This window comes from Nyctibius grandis, chromosome 4, assembly GCF_013368605.1.
Source record: "Nyctibius grandis isolate bNycGra1 chromosome 4, bNycGra1.pri, whole genome shotgun sequence".
Taxonomy (NCBI): Eukaryota; Metazoa; Chordata; class Aves; order Nyctibiiformes; family Nyctibiidae; genus Nyctibius; species Nyctibius grandis.
Window position 1 is genome coordinate 32,728,979 of NC_090661.1, and position 15,088 is coordinate 32,744,066.

The window sequence follows — 15,088 nt, forward strand, 5'->3', positions numbered from 1 at the left end:
GCTGGCTTAACCAAGAAAGGCACACACCATCTCAGTAAAAGTTATTGGAAAGGCAGAGACATACAGTGATGTGGTATCATTCCCAGGGACGCAAACCACTTCTTTCTACCAGAAAAGAACTTCCCTTCAGATAATTTCCAGGCCCTACCAAGAAATATTTTGAGGTAAAATATATATTATTACATCTTAGTAATTTCATCCTTTCAGGATTAATAAGTACTGGTTTGAAAGTATTTTGTAGATCAACATCACCAAATTGTAATTCAACATAACTCAGTTTGTCAAAGGCAGATATTTACGAAACAAAAGCAAGTTTGGCCTGTGCATTAGGACAACGGGGTGTGAAATGAGTTGGGAACTACAACTCAGGGATCCAGCCTAGCACTGTTTGTCAATTGCAAAGAGGGAGAAGTTGAGACATCCTTTTTCCTCTTCCAATACAGTTCTCTTCAACCATCTTGATCCAGGAGAGTTCTGAACAGAAGCAACTGCAGTGTAATTTGACACTGTCGTGCTCTGCTCCTTCCCAAGGATAAACAACTGCCTCCCAACAATCAATGATTCAAACCTGTGGCAAGTCCACTCCAACATTTTGCTGAAGAAAGAACATATGCACAACCCTTCTCCAGCTGGACTAAAGAAACTAAAGACGAAGCAGCCCCGCTGCAGAAAGGGACAGAAACAGACAGAAGCACTGCATGACTTATTTAATAGACAGCTATCTCATAAAAAAAAGTCCCATGCAATAAGACCAACACCTAATAATTTTTGTAATATATAGACATACATCTAGGATATTACTAAAAAACTGTCTGTACCCTAAAGGACCTGAAACATCATTCATTCTGCAGCATGACATTTCAAGCTGTCATCATCTCAGAGACGTGTAAAAGTACAACCTTGGGAACCATTCGAGATCATACAAGAGGCCCCTGAACCTTCCTACATCAAAGAGATGACAAAAAAAGACAATTTGAAGTTAGGAATATATTACTTCGGTAAAAATAAGTTAACTTAAGAGACAGCCAGCCATGAGTTAGCAGAACAATTATGATCAGACTCCAGCAAATTGAAGAAAGAAGTTAAAAGCCACCATTTTGCTACAGCTCAGCAGTGAGATATAAGCATGCTTTTACTGACGGCTGTTTACAGAGCCCTCTCTGACCTGGTATTATCAATTATGCTAAGGCAGAACCAGGTAAGGAAAAAAAAAAATACAGAATTCAGTTTCAATAATTTCCACCAGCTTTAGCCAAACAAAGTATTCCTTATGTAAGCATTTTAAGAACACATAAGGATATAATATGAAGTTAAAGACTAAACTGAAAAATTCTCACTTAATGTTTAAGTTCAGGATACATTATGAAGACAACTGAAGAGGTAACAAAGAACACCTTTCACAAAAAGATGAAATTCCTTTTCTGTTTCAATAATTCATTCAGAAACACTGCATATGATTAAAGTATGTCCTATAAAGTAGAAAAATAAGTTAATGTGAATAAGCTGTCATGCATAGAACTAGGTAGTTAGGCAGGGTGGAAGAAGGAGGTGATTTTGTCTAAAAGCGAACCAACAGATATCAGCATAAGCAACAATACAACCCAACAACACCACTCTACTGACAGCTGCTATATTCTGTGACAGCACACACAAACTAATGGATTAACAAAAGTTAGTAACAAACAACAACAAATAAAGTCTGCAGGAACAAGCAGGAAGTACAGATTTCTAGGATTAATCATTGTATGCATAAGGATCTGGACTACAAGAGCATGTAGAATCCTTTAGGAGCTGTTTTCTGCTAGTGTTGTGGCCATACCTTTCTGCTATTAAGTTCTACAATCAGTTTCTTACTATAAGGTATGAAGTCAGCAAACTGAGTGCTACGCTTTTCCGTTTGCAATCAAAAAAACTTAAATTACTATACAAATTGAGAAGACTGAACAAATTATGTCCAGCTACCTGCAATGGAGATTGCTGTGGAACAGGCATTCAAAGATCGTGCAAAACAAATTAAAACTAGTATTTCTAATTATCAGTAACTGTCCTATCTAAAATTACTATCTGCAGCTATATTACATCAGTATGTCAGAGACCAACCAGAAGTCTGAAGAGGCTACATGAATTCAGAACTTTAAATCCTGACTTAGGCTGATTGACTGAAGAAATCTGATATTTGGACTAGAACTTCCAGAGAGAATTTGGAATGAGCAATTTTGATTTCACAGAATCACAGAATCAACTACATTGGAAGAGACCTCTGGGATCATCGAGTCCAGCCTTTGACCTAACACTACTGTGTCAACTAGAACATGGCACTAAGTGCCACATCTAGTCTTCTCTTAAAACACCTCCAGGGATGGTGACTCCACCACCTCCCTGGGCAGCCCATTCCTATGCCTAATAACCCTTTCTGTGAAGAAATTTTTCCTAATGTCTAACCTGAACCTCCCCTGGTACAGACTGAGGCTGTGTCCTCTTGTCCTGTTGCTAGTCGCCTGAGAGAAGAGGCCAACGCCCACCTCACTACAACCTCCTTTCAGGACAACGCAGAGGAATAGTTTTATTCTCTTTTGAACACCTTCTTTGGTCCTTAATTTCCAACTAAAATAGCAGGATAACTAGTCAGGAGGCTGCTCTCAAAACACAGAAGGACCACAAATAGCTGCAAATGCTAGAATACGACAGTTTCAGGTATTAATAGAAGTTTTCTTTAAAGCTTGAATCACTAATTATAGAGTCAAAAAGGCAAAACAACTCCAAGCTCAAGAACAGATCTGCCAGCCACAGAAAACTGCAAGGAGAAGAAATAGCAAAGGCAGGGCAAGAGTTTAGATATTACTTTTTTTTTTAATTTATTTCTCCTGCTCGTACTTGTTTAAGTAGACTGTACATAACTCAAAGATGCAATAAATTAGGAAACTGCATTCTCCAGCTATCAGTTTTATTTTGTAGAAGTACACATGAAAATCATGTAGCATCATGACTACAGCTCCCCCATGCCGATAGAGATCGGCGACAGCAGTGTCACCAGGCTCATGCTTTATACGTTGAACCACAGCAGTCATTGACACAAGAAAGAAGCCACATTCATATCCCCAGAAGCAAGACTGACTTAAGTGTTTTAAGTTATCTATGTGGGTCCAATGATACCCAACAAAGATTATGCTTGCACTGTTCCTTCTATCTTTTGTGTGAGATGAGGAACCTGTATCCCCATTACTTGTTCTCATGAAACCTCACAGAAGCATTAACACCTCCACCCCCTTACGTATGAAAGTAGCAACTGCGCTAGAAACTACAGAAGACAACTCACATTCCTCTCTCTAAATTAAGACTAGCGTCTTTCAAAAATATTAACTAGAGAATTTCTCCTTTATAAAGAGGATGAGGAAAAAAATAAATAAGGCATTTCTTAGGGAACAGTAAGTTGTTCTTTGCTTAAGCATGCCAAAGTTTTATGAAAAGATTAAAAACCCTCAGAGTTTGATCCTATTCACAAACTAATGTGAACCGAAGATAAATAACTGGTTCATGTAAACGTACAAACAACAGCACATAATTTTTGTCAGATACCTGAAAGCACCACTTTGCAGATAAACATCTTCAGAAAGAAAGAACAGCAGTTCTTAGAAGCTAAACAGAATCCCAAACATCACTTTTGAACAGAAACCAGACTACTGCTTAATCCTTCAAAAATACTAATATTCATATCTAAAGTGGTCCCAGGTAGGGTATGTGTGTGGGGAGGTGAAAATTCTAGGATAGCTCTGCACATTATACACTCTATGTATATTTATTTGGTATCACATACTGCAGCCTAAGCTATCAAAACTAATATTCTGATTATGCAAATATCTAAGGTAGTATGTCTGCTTAGATCTCCCCTATATCCATTTTATGCTAGGGGAGCAGAGTTTGGGGGGGGGGGGGGGGGGGGGGGGGGAAAAGAAAAAAAAAGAAAATTCTACACACACACTTTCTTCCAAGACAGTTTTTTTATTAGTGTTCTGACTTTACTTACTAAGAAGGTGACAGCTTAACATTAAACACTCACTCTACATCCCCTCTACTGGTTTGAATGTTATCCCAGAGTTCTTGTAAGCTTCCAGGTAAAGATTAGTATACACTGTACATCCCACTTACCAAAAAGTAACTCCGTAATTTCTGCATTGACCTTGTTCCCAGTTCTAGTTAAGAGACCTGAAAGTGGGAACAAGGATCATATAAAAGTTAATGAAACTTTAGTTGGCAAGCAGGACACACAGCATCAAACTAACCTCTACTTCTGAGCTCACAAATGCTTATAGTGTAGTAACTTGTCCCATGTCAACTGCTCCTTAAACAAAACAGAACTTCTGAAACATCCAGAAGTAATTCACAATACTAGTAGAAAGAAGTCCCTTGCCAAGTCTTTCCTACTGTTTTGGAAGCAAAAGCTACATGGCTTAAAAAAGAAAAAACATCTAAACATCACAGCTAAAACATGCGTTAGCAAGGTTGCATTGAAACAGAACAGACCACTAGTTTACTTTCATTAATTTTATTAAGCAGAATAAGCATTAATATACATTTAGGCAAGGATTCTGCCAAAATAGCTCAATACAGTTTTAGAAAGGTATATGGTGATCTAACTGGAGTCACAGTTAAAATCAGCGGGTTCAGTTACCAAACACAACATGGAAAAAGGGTCAGGTTATAAAAGATTGATACAAGAAGTTACTATATATCAACTTTAAAGGAATCCAAGACACTTTGTGCTAACAATACCTTCCCTAAGCTAAGAGCAGATACAGAAGAACTTAAGACCCATCTCATAAGAAGCTACTCCATAAGCACAATTAAGTCCTTTTGCTTCTAAGCAGAGCATTTTAAAGAGGATCACTTTAACACTTTAATTCTTTAAGCATCCTGATAAACAGACTTAAGAGGTTTCTTTCAACTACATTTCCTTAAAGTATATGTCTCCATGTAAAAGTTTCAGGGTTTGTTTTTTTTAAATAAAACATACACAACCTTTTAAGAGTCAGGACAGCATACTAATTGCCTCACTCTGAAAACTATTCATGGCTACTAGTACCAGAAACTCACAGACAAGAGAAAGATCTTCTTTAAAAGCTAACAATTCAAGGTTGATTTATTTTATGCAGTCTAACTCTTAAGATGGCCTCAATTATCTGGAGCGAAGCAGAGGCTTTGATAACAGAGCTTGTAACACATCCAGTCTGATCAGACTGGTTAGGCTGCCCTTGTTGATGAGTCATCTTTTGCTCTTCTTTCTCCAAATAGACTGGTCAGAGGAGGAAAACCTCTGGGGTTTTTGATGCTGGCAACAGCAAAGATCTGTGGAAAGGAATCACCTCCTATTGACAGTACTTCAGAATCATCACCTTCATTACTGAGCTGAGCAATTCCAGAATTTCCAAATTTACAAGAGAGTATTCTCCTGAAGTAAGACTATGACTGGAGTCAAGCATTGTATCTGACTCCTGCTTTTGCAAAACTAAGCAAATTGAAACCTGATCAGATGTTCCTTTTAGTGATAAAAGGCTTAGCATGTAGTATGTGGTGTTTAACAGCTAGATTTTTAAAACTACGTCTACTGCTGAAATAAGATTACTTGTACTGGTTGTGTTCATTAAGTATTTAGTGACCTAATCAGCACACATTTTCCGTGCTATTGTTTCAGTGCTTCCAGTATTTTCAATATTGTTCTGAAACTCCTTTGGGTGAGAAACCAGGAAATTAACATGAATCCATCATTTCAAACCTAATACATAAATAAGTCTGCTTTTAAAGACCAGACTTAAACAGTCTTTCAGGACTATGGAGGTCTGCATTTGTATTCCTCAGTGTTTATTTCAACCACCATTCCAGTTACACATCTGATGAAGAGAGAACTGTTTATGATTTGAAGCTGTACACAAACATCAGCAGACACCTTACCTGGGCCCATTGCTGTCTTTCCTCTTGGCTGAAACACTGCTTTGTTCTGTTTTTGCACCTCTGTCCATATGCTCACTGGCATTCCTCTCCACAATTTCTCCCTCGTCCAGTGCCCTGTGCAAACGGTAATTCACCATCTTCAAAACGATAAAGAGAGCTGCTATCACTGGGCAGTAGACAGCTACTATCATCATGGAAGAAGGAAGGGCCTTTCAAAAGAGAGTAAGAAAGAGTTAATGAACACAAGGTCAAATGTCCATATGAATACATAAAGCTATCTAGAGTTTAACAGTTTCTTTCATACAGAAAATAATGGTCATACTGAAAATGAAGGTTTAAACATCCCCCCCCTACAGTCAAACTTTGTGTGGAGATTGTCAGAAGTCTAGCAACACAGAAAAAAGGAACAGTTAAACTACAAGATAGCAAAGTACCACAGCAGCATGCTAAGCAGACCTATCACTGAAGCTTGAGAATCAAATTCAACTCATGTTCTCTTTTTCCAGGCTATTGGAATGTAACACCTAGACTAGCAAATCTAGAGCTAGCATGATTTTTTGTGTCACACCCAGTACTTTTGATTAGTTGTTATGAATAAAAAAAAGATGGTAAAATTTTAAGCAACTGGAAAACTAAACCAAGCACAGACTATGACCTTATTTCAGGGCTAGTACATAGCACCAAGTCCATTTTGGAAAAACTGATGCAAGTTTGACAGCATGGTGGATGAGAGAAAACTTGCTCAGCTACCCAACATAGATGTTTTGATGTAGCTTGTCAGCTTCCAACAGCTACTCTTGCATGACAAGATACTGATCAGTCCCAAAAGCCAAACTCTTCCCTACATGCATACAAAAAAAAAAAAAAAAGGCTGTTCATGTTTGTGGCTCACACATTCGAGCAGTAGTCCACAATAACCTGCAAGACCACACGCTGCAAAGATTATTTGTGCTAGACCATTACATGCCCATGGAAAGGAAGCCAACACAGATGTTCTGAAGAGACTTTTTCAGCTGTGTCAAAGGTGGCCAAAAGCCACACGAAAAACCTCAGTCCTGACTCCAACTTTTAAAATTCCACTCAGAGTTAAGAATTCTCATGCAACTTTTCCTGAGGCCCATAAAGCTTCTACGGATCAATCGCTTCAGCAACAGATATCAAGTGTGGCCTAACAGCTATTTAAAAGAAGTGTTCAGAGTACTAGTTAAGCTTCAGATTTCACTTCAGGGCTTTCACCCTTCTAATTCACCTTTTATTCATATTTATAATTTTGCCATTTCCCCAGGCAGCCACCAAACAAAATGAGATATTTACTCTTAGCTTTCATCCACAAATAGACTACTTTCCTTACAAATGCAACAGGAGTCCATGTTCTCAAATATTTTGCTGCATCACTATCCTTTACCCCACTGATGGTGTAGTTTGATATAAAATTCTCACAGCCATAAATATATATATACACAGACATACGACAATCAAACAGCATTTGTTACCCAGCATGAACATTAATTTAGTACATGAGAACAAATGAACTGACTTTTTAGACCTCCTAGCCTAAGGAGAATTTCAGCTTGTTTCGTACACCTAGTCTCCCTCCCTATACAGACCATTAAAAGAGAAGAGCCTTTAGCGTGATCAAAGCCCCATGCACATCCTGCAGAATCAGAAAGGGAACATGACTGGCAAATAAGACAGAGCACACTATTCCGCATATAAAGCTAGTTTTACTCATTTAAAATAGATCTGATTACAACATTAATATTTCTACATATTCAAGAGCTTATTAGCCCTACAAGAACTGGCAGTGCTCATCACACAATTTAAGCCATGATTTTAGCAAAAACACTGTTTGAAGAGATCTCCAAATACAAAATATTGTACTAATAAAGGGGATAAAAGAATAAATATTTCTAAATATTGTATTGAGTGTTGACTTCAGAACAAAACCAATCCTTAATCTGGCTGCTCACTTTCTGGCAGTAAACAAAAACAGATAATCAGTATAACATTTCTAAAGCCAAACAAGTATAAATAATTGAGTCTGGAATCAATCAGGAAACAGGTTACTTATTAGGATTCTTTTCTTAAAGAGATCAAATTTAACCTACCTTTTCCTCCAAAACAAGTTAAGTCAACACCTAATAAAACATTTGAAGTAGGACAGGCAAACAAAGCTGATGTATGCTAACTTAGATTCTGAATGCTGAGCTGGACAAGACTAATGCATAGGGAGATTCACTTAACCAAGCACCACCTCAGGAGGAGAAAGAGGAAACAAAGCCATTTTAAAACAGCATCAGTAAGCAACCAGGAGCCACAATGATGCTAATGGCATCCATACAACCCCTGAAGCAACGCTACAAGGGTTTCCTCAAGAAATGCGGTGCTTCCACTTCCAAGAATTTCAGAGGCAGCTAGCTCCCTGCAGGCAAGGGCAAGCCCGTTAACTTTGGCAAAATGTATGAGCTTCCTTTACCTGCTAAGCAGTCTGCTAACCACTCACAAACACAACTTCAACTACCCTTCCCTTTACAAGTGCCTAGTGTTCAGAAGCCATTACCAGAGGAGTCAGTTTAACACCAGATGACAAAAGCTGGAGTTAGTCTATAAAAGATATGCCTATACTTTTCTGTCTGGAGAGCTCTTCAGTTTCTCCCCTCCACTCCGTCAGCAGTAAGGTCACACAGTGTATCCAGCTTATCTCGTGGAATGCAAAATCTACACTTCCTGTTCTGCAAAGGAAAGGTTTGAGAACAAGTGGGGAAAAAGGCAAAACACCTCATGTAACTTGCAGCAAACCCAATAAAGAATTAAAGGGTGCATTATCCTCACATCATATCCATTAGTAGTTACTCCTCTCTGGACAGGGCATACGCTCTGGGAATAGAAGAAATTTTAGCACGTCCAGCGTACTCTGCTGTCTGATCACACTTCATATTAGGTCTTGTGCTGTGGTACAGCAGTGCTACACATGGTGCCACCAACTCGTCTGCATTCCAGCCTCAAGAGGAAGAGTTATTGCAACCTAACCTAAACCACTGGTGCCTTCTCTATTTTTCTTTGCCAAACTTAGAAGCATTCAACTTCCATTTCAGGTCTTCTCTCCACAAGCCAAGGTAAGTTAAAATGAGATCGGTATTTTAAACTGTGCTTGACATTTTACTACATTTGGGGAGAGACAGCTCTCTCACCAGCATAACTGAGCATCCTATACAATACTATCTTCAAGATTGGAACACAAACCTAAGTCCTACAGATTTGCAGCTAGATCTCATTTCAGTTCTTTTCACAAGTACTAAAGCATTTTATTACCACAACAGACTAAAAACCTCAGGTTAGAGCTTGTTAGCAGACACCAGCTGGCTACAAGTCTGTAGCTGCAAGAGCATTTCAGAGAACATCCCATTTTACTGCACATCTCTAGTCACTTTCATTAGCAGCAAAAGAAAACATAAGCTGAACAGCAGTAGTCACAACTGAAGCTCTTGTAGGAGAGAAGAGCTAGACATGACCGTACAAAAACTGCCTGCTTTAATTACATTCTGTTGAAAACTTCAGTCATCTAATGGCTGAACAAACCCAATCATTAGATAAAACTCCTAGCTGAAAGTATTTCCCTAAATCTTAAAGGAAGTTAAGCAGTACTCTCAAAGATGGAGGGGGAGGGGAAGGACACTGATTTTCTACCACCTTTCCATCAGGAGTTACTTTCCAAATTTAAACCTTTCAAGACGGCTTATGAAATCCATACTACACACATGGACAAACATAAGATGCAGGAACGCATAGTTGAGGAGCAGGACCGTCCTTTCTGGCAGCTGCTGGCTGTTAGGTCAGCTCAGTTGTAATACAGCACACCTTTTGTGAAACAATGGGTAGAAAAAGCTTTAAGCACTCCCAGATTTCAGTGGTCAACCTAGAACAGAAAAGAAACCTCAGACCACTAGTTACAGGACTAAAATATTCCCATTTGAACTACAAAGGTCATTGTGTCGTGATCCAACGTTTCAAACACATAAGTGCCAGAAACCAGAGGGAATTTCATTGATCACAGGCTGTGCTGCATACTTACGAAGAAACAAAGACTACAGGGATCTTACCTAATCACATCTGGCTTTAGCTAGACACTACAGATGCAATGAAGTTTCCAGATTCTTTTCAAAGAGAGATGTGTAGGTGTTACCTGTTGAGCGCATTCATAGGGAAGTCTCCCAACCCAAATCAGATTGCAAGTCCTTACGTAAAAGTGATATCAATCAAACATTCATTAAGCAGTAACAGTTGTCTTGTAAAATGCTTTCAAGTTTCAGCATTTTGAGGCCAGTATTTTATAGAAACATTCATACTGGAGAAGAGGAAAGACTGAAGAAACAGCAGATGTAGTTTTGTCACCATTTTTTGTTGATGAACAGCCAGAGCCCTTAAGAACTGCTGTTATCAGGAACCATGTCCAGTTAAAAGTTATCTAGTTTTTGACTGAAACCTCAAGGTGCACAAATGAGACTTGAGTAGCCAAGAAACTAGATGTGGCTTAAAGCAACGTGGGATACTAGGGATTCTCATCATACACCCAACTTCAAGTACTTAAACTCTTAGTTTAAGAAACAGCACCTGTTTTGGAAACTTCACTGGCAGAAGACTTTCACGTGCAGCCACATTAGCGAGACCTGCTTCTATAACTACGTACACAAGTCAGGAAATCAAGTGTATGATAAGTTTAACTGTTGTCTACATGAGCTTGACTTTGACAGACAAGTTCTGTAGGTACACACAAGCCCATCACCCCAAGCAAGGTACAGTCCTGGCTCCTCTTCAGTCACTGGCAAAGTTCCCCAGTGCCAAAGCCAAGACTTCACCCCCTCCTGAGCACGTGGTGGGGCTGAAACAGCATTCCGACTAGGGGAAGTGCTTTGGCAGTCTCCTCTCTTCCCCTCCCCCTTGCAACACTCATGCATAACATTGGCCTCTGCATTTAAGGTATTTTTTCCAACTCTATCACTATATTTTACAACCTAGTTGTACAGTTTCCCCATATTGTAGTGTATTTTCTTGTCCCAACTTGACTTTTGGATTAGAGCAAAAACAGGGATCAGCTCTTACAACAGATATGCAGATCAACAAGCACAGTTGAGTCTGTTACTGAGTACAAATATCCAAACAGGACAGATTTAACTACTCTAGAAAGCAGTATTTTTGTATGCGTGCTGCCAAGCCACTGATCCAGGAGTATAGACTCAAGCAGATACTGCCCTTCCTCTACACCCCAGTTCCTTCATTATCTACACTTTTCTTTTTGCCACACTTCCGCCAAGGACAGGTTAAGTGTATAAATACACATGAGAAAAAGAAAAGTATCCGGATCTGTAATGTAGATACATTTACGTATACATCTGTCTCTTTCCTTCACACAGGGTACAGACCTCGCTTTCATGTGCTTAAGCTCAGAAGGCAGGTGAGGGACCAAGGAAGAAAGGCTAGCTGAATTCTACTGCTGATTTCTTCAGTTGGCTTGCACCATGCGTTAAACCCATCACTGGCATACACATGCCAAGAAACACACAGATTTATGGTATTACTCGCTGACCACAACCATTACCAGATTCCATTCTGAAAATACAGGATCAATAGAAGGAATGCACAGATGAAAGATTGGGTGCAATAAACCAAGTCTTTAAGCAGTAAGTGCATCTAAATTACCATATTCAAAAGAGATTAAGTGTTCCATTCCTGTTGGGGGTTAAATAACATTTGGAAAAAGTCATTAGCTTACTGAAAAATGCATTCAGCCTTGAGAACCAGCTACAAGTGAAGTTCTTAGTGGATCCTTTTGCCTTTGCTGCTACAAAAATTGGGAATAACTACAGTTATTGCTGCCCCAATGTATTAAAGCAGCATTCCTTATGTGAGGAAGTTTTATAAGTAATATAAAACCTGCCAGCATTCTTTCTACATACCTTGTTTTTTAAACACACAGGGTTGTCTGCCAGCAACAAGTCATTTGAAGCTAGCTTAGAAACTCCCTCCTACACACCAGTGAGCCATGCTCAGAATTCAGATTACAATTACCTAAGACTTTTTAAGCAAGTTCTGCTTATTTATGTATGTCTTACAGCAATGAAACATTTACTGCTTTTTATTGTGAAAAAGAGCTTAAGAGATGCTAACGAGCTAAGATGACCATCACAGTTCTGCCTGTTTAGTTTATGTCTAGACAACACTTAAAACTGCAGAGGGTGGAAAGAGGGAAAACAGCCAAATATGATTCAATCTGCTTTAACTTGTGACTAATCTCCCTACTTATTCTCAGGGAAGTTGGCACTTGTTGTTGCATCTTTAACTTGTCCAGAGCTATGAAGCAAGAGAATTTCTCTGACCTCAACAAAGCCTGAAGCAGCTTGCTTTTGGCGATCTTTTCCCTTTGCACAGAAAAAGAAAAAAAAGTTTAAGTAGCACTGCAGTTTACCCCATAGTATGGGCAACTAAAGCTTAACTGCTGCTTTAAGAGCAGCAGGGGACTCTAATGCTGGTCCTGATGCATCAGTTGTCAAAAGACCTCTGTACCATATAGACCAGCCTCCCTTCAAAAGTCTCCTGCACATGCAGGATATAGTTCACCACACCTTTATGAAAAGCCTTCTCAGCAAGGCAGTACTAATTAAATAGACTATTCTGTCAAAGCAGAAGAGCAGTACTTCAAAAAAAAAAAAAAAAAAAGCTACACTTGAGACCAAAAGGACTCTCCTCTTCCCATATTTAGTGGAACTCTGAATAGATAAGAGATTCACAGTTTTTATAGAGAGGATCTGCTTAGTTGAAATTTTATCTAGCTGTTGTCACATTAACTTTGGTTTTAAAAACAGTTTGTCTCAGCCTGCGGTTTCCTTGCCAGTAGTCTAAAGTTTTCAAACAAAAAGCCTTGGAGCTACCTTTTCCAAGACACGGTAATATGAATTAAAAGCTAACCGTACAGGGCTGTAACCCTCTTCCACATTATTTATTTCTTAGTATGAAGTGTCTCATACTGCAATCTTACAAATTGTTTTTTATGCCTGACCCCAGAGCTCTCAATCTCTGCAACCACACTCACCCAGAGTTTTTCCTTCAAGGTTTCATTCACTAATTCACATTTTTTCACAAGGCGGTTTCTACTTTAAGTTCTCACAGCATCTGGACCTGGCAGACTTGCAAATTACATACTACCTCATATGCTCAAAACTGGTAACAACACACCTAGTATGATCACACTTTTCTACTGAGAAATCTGAAGTGAAATATTAGTATTTCATAAATTACGCATAACATAGAAAGAAAAGCACTGGCCAACAGGAAACTGCCCCCTTCTCTCATAACTATAATATAACCTCTCCTATATTTGTTTCCAAGTCCAAATGTCAACAAAGTTTCTAAGTTTAAAGGTTAGTATTTTAACAGCTTTGATTAAAGTGTCAGATACAAAGATATATTCAACAGAAATTCTCCCAAACCAAGTATACTGAAGTCTGGACACAAGCAAAAAAGCCAGAGTAACTTCTTGTCAATAACACACAGTCCAGATACACTGTCAGCAAGCACACAGTACACTACGGCCAAATAAACCTCCAGGTTATGGGCCCTGAAGCACATCCCTCCCACAATCGTAAAAGAAGAGAAAGCGACAGAGCTACCACCCAGAAATACTGGGTAGGTCTAACAGCTTCTGCAGAACCTGTGCGTTTTCCTGGACGACCAGATCTGCAGCGGAAGCTAGTGAGAGTTATGTCCGATTTCGAAGGAAAGTAACAGAAAAAGGAAGGCGAAGTGCCTGCGACAGCAGCCCTGCCGCGCCCGATGCGCCCCGCTAGCACCCACCCACGCCTTCCCGGTAACAGGTCCGTGCTTCCGAAACGCCGCCGCCTCAGGCGTATTCCGGGCCGCCTCGATCGCGGCTGCCGGGCCCGCCGCGAGCCACCGCTCACAGCAGCGGGCGCCGGCGGGAGAAGGCCGCGGGCAGGCGGGCCCGGGGCGCTCCTTCCCGAGGCAGCCCGGCACCGCGCTGTCGGTGTCGCGGGCAGGGGGCGCGCGTGCGACGGCCCCAGCCCCGCGGCCCTTCCCGCCCCGGGCCTCCCCGCCGCCGCTGAGGCGGGCGGCCCCCCGCAAGGCCCGCCCGCCCCGAGGCCCAGGCCTGCACCGTTCCCCCGGGCGCGGCGGCGGCCGGCGCTCACCATGTATAGGGTGAAGGGGAAGCCGAGCAAGAACAGCCACAGGTAGAGGTGCAGCGCGTTGACCCCAGGGCCCTGGTGCGGGTCCTGGTACCAGCCGCCGCTCAGCGCCGCCCACACGCCCTGGCGCAGGATCTGCAGCACCTGGGAGCCCATGGCGGCCCCGCTCCGCCGAGCCGGCCCCGCTCTATCCGCCCTGCGAGCCCGGGCAGAGCCGCGCACCGCCCGCGCTCTGCGACAGCCCGCACGGCCGCAACCACCGCCGCCGCCTCCCCAGCAACGCTGCCGCCATCTTATGTCCGGGCCCCGGGCCGGCCGCCCGCCCCCGCGCCGCCGACAGACCGGCAGCCCTTGCGGCAGGGGACGCCCGCCCTGCGCTCTGTCGCCGGGGAGGGACAAGGCTGCGGGGGCGGTGGCGCCCACTACTGCGCCTGCGCGCGGCCTCCCCGTCTCCGTCGAGGCCGCCAGCGACGCCGCCAGCGCCCCCTGGCGGAGCGGAGGAGAGCGAGGCGGAGGAGGTCGGCTTGGTCGCGGGCGGGCGGGCGGGCTGGCTGCTGCCGCTGGCCCTCACCCCCTTCCAGGGTTCAAACCCCACCTACGAGGCGGCGGCAGGCCGGGGGCCGCCCGGAGTACCGGAGGGGGGATGTGTCCCCCGGTCAGTGAGGTGGGCTCACGGCTGCGGCCTGGCCCGTGCGGCTCTCGGGGCTCGTGCCGTGTCAGGATACTCCTAGAAGATGGAGGGAGACATAACCGTCACGAAGGGCTTCACCTTCCCGCTCTCGGGGCCTTGCTCCTGGCGCTGTGCGGTGACCTCGTCTTGTCGGCAGGGCAGGAGGATGTCGTCCCATTTTACACTTTAATTCTTTAAAATTAAAGCAAGATAACCTCACTGGTTTTGGAGTCCTTATATTTAGTGTTAAGATACAACTTTACCAAAACCCTTG

General features: G+C 42.1%; 1 protein-coding gene across 7 annotated transcripts in view; it reads right to left on the minus strand.

Annotated features, from left to right (window-relative positions):
• PCNX1 (pecanex 1) overlaps window positions 1-14,457 on the minus strand; it is a 94,534-nt gene extending 80,077 nt beyond the window's left edge. For 6 of the 7 annotated variants that reach the window (XM_068397476.1, XM_068397474.1, XM_068397471.1 and 3 more), the window contains exons 1-2: window positions 14,148-14,457; window positions 5,947-6,155 (exon numbers count right to left, since the gene is read on the minus strand). In XM_068397476.1, coding sequence (XP_068253577.1) covers window positions 5,947-6,155; window positions 14,148-14,300 — 362 coding nt within the window. In that variant the 5' untranslated portion in view covers window positions 14,301-14,457. Of the gene's footprint in view, window positions 1-4,146; window positions 4,207-5,946; window positions 6,156-14,147 lie in introns of those variants that run through there. The other variant, XM_068397477.1, reaches the window with a different exon arrangement.
• Window positions 14,458-15,088: the final 631 nt, after the last annotated feature.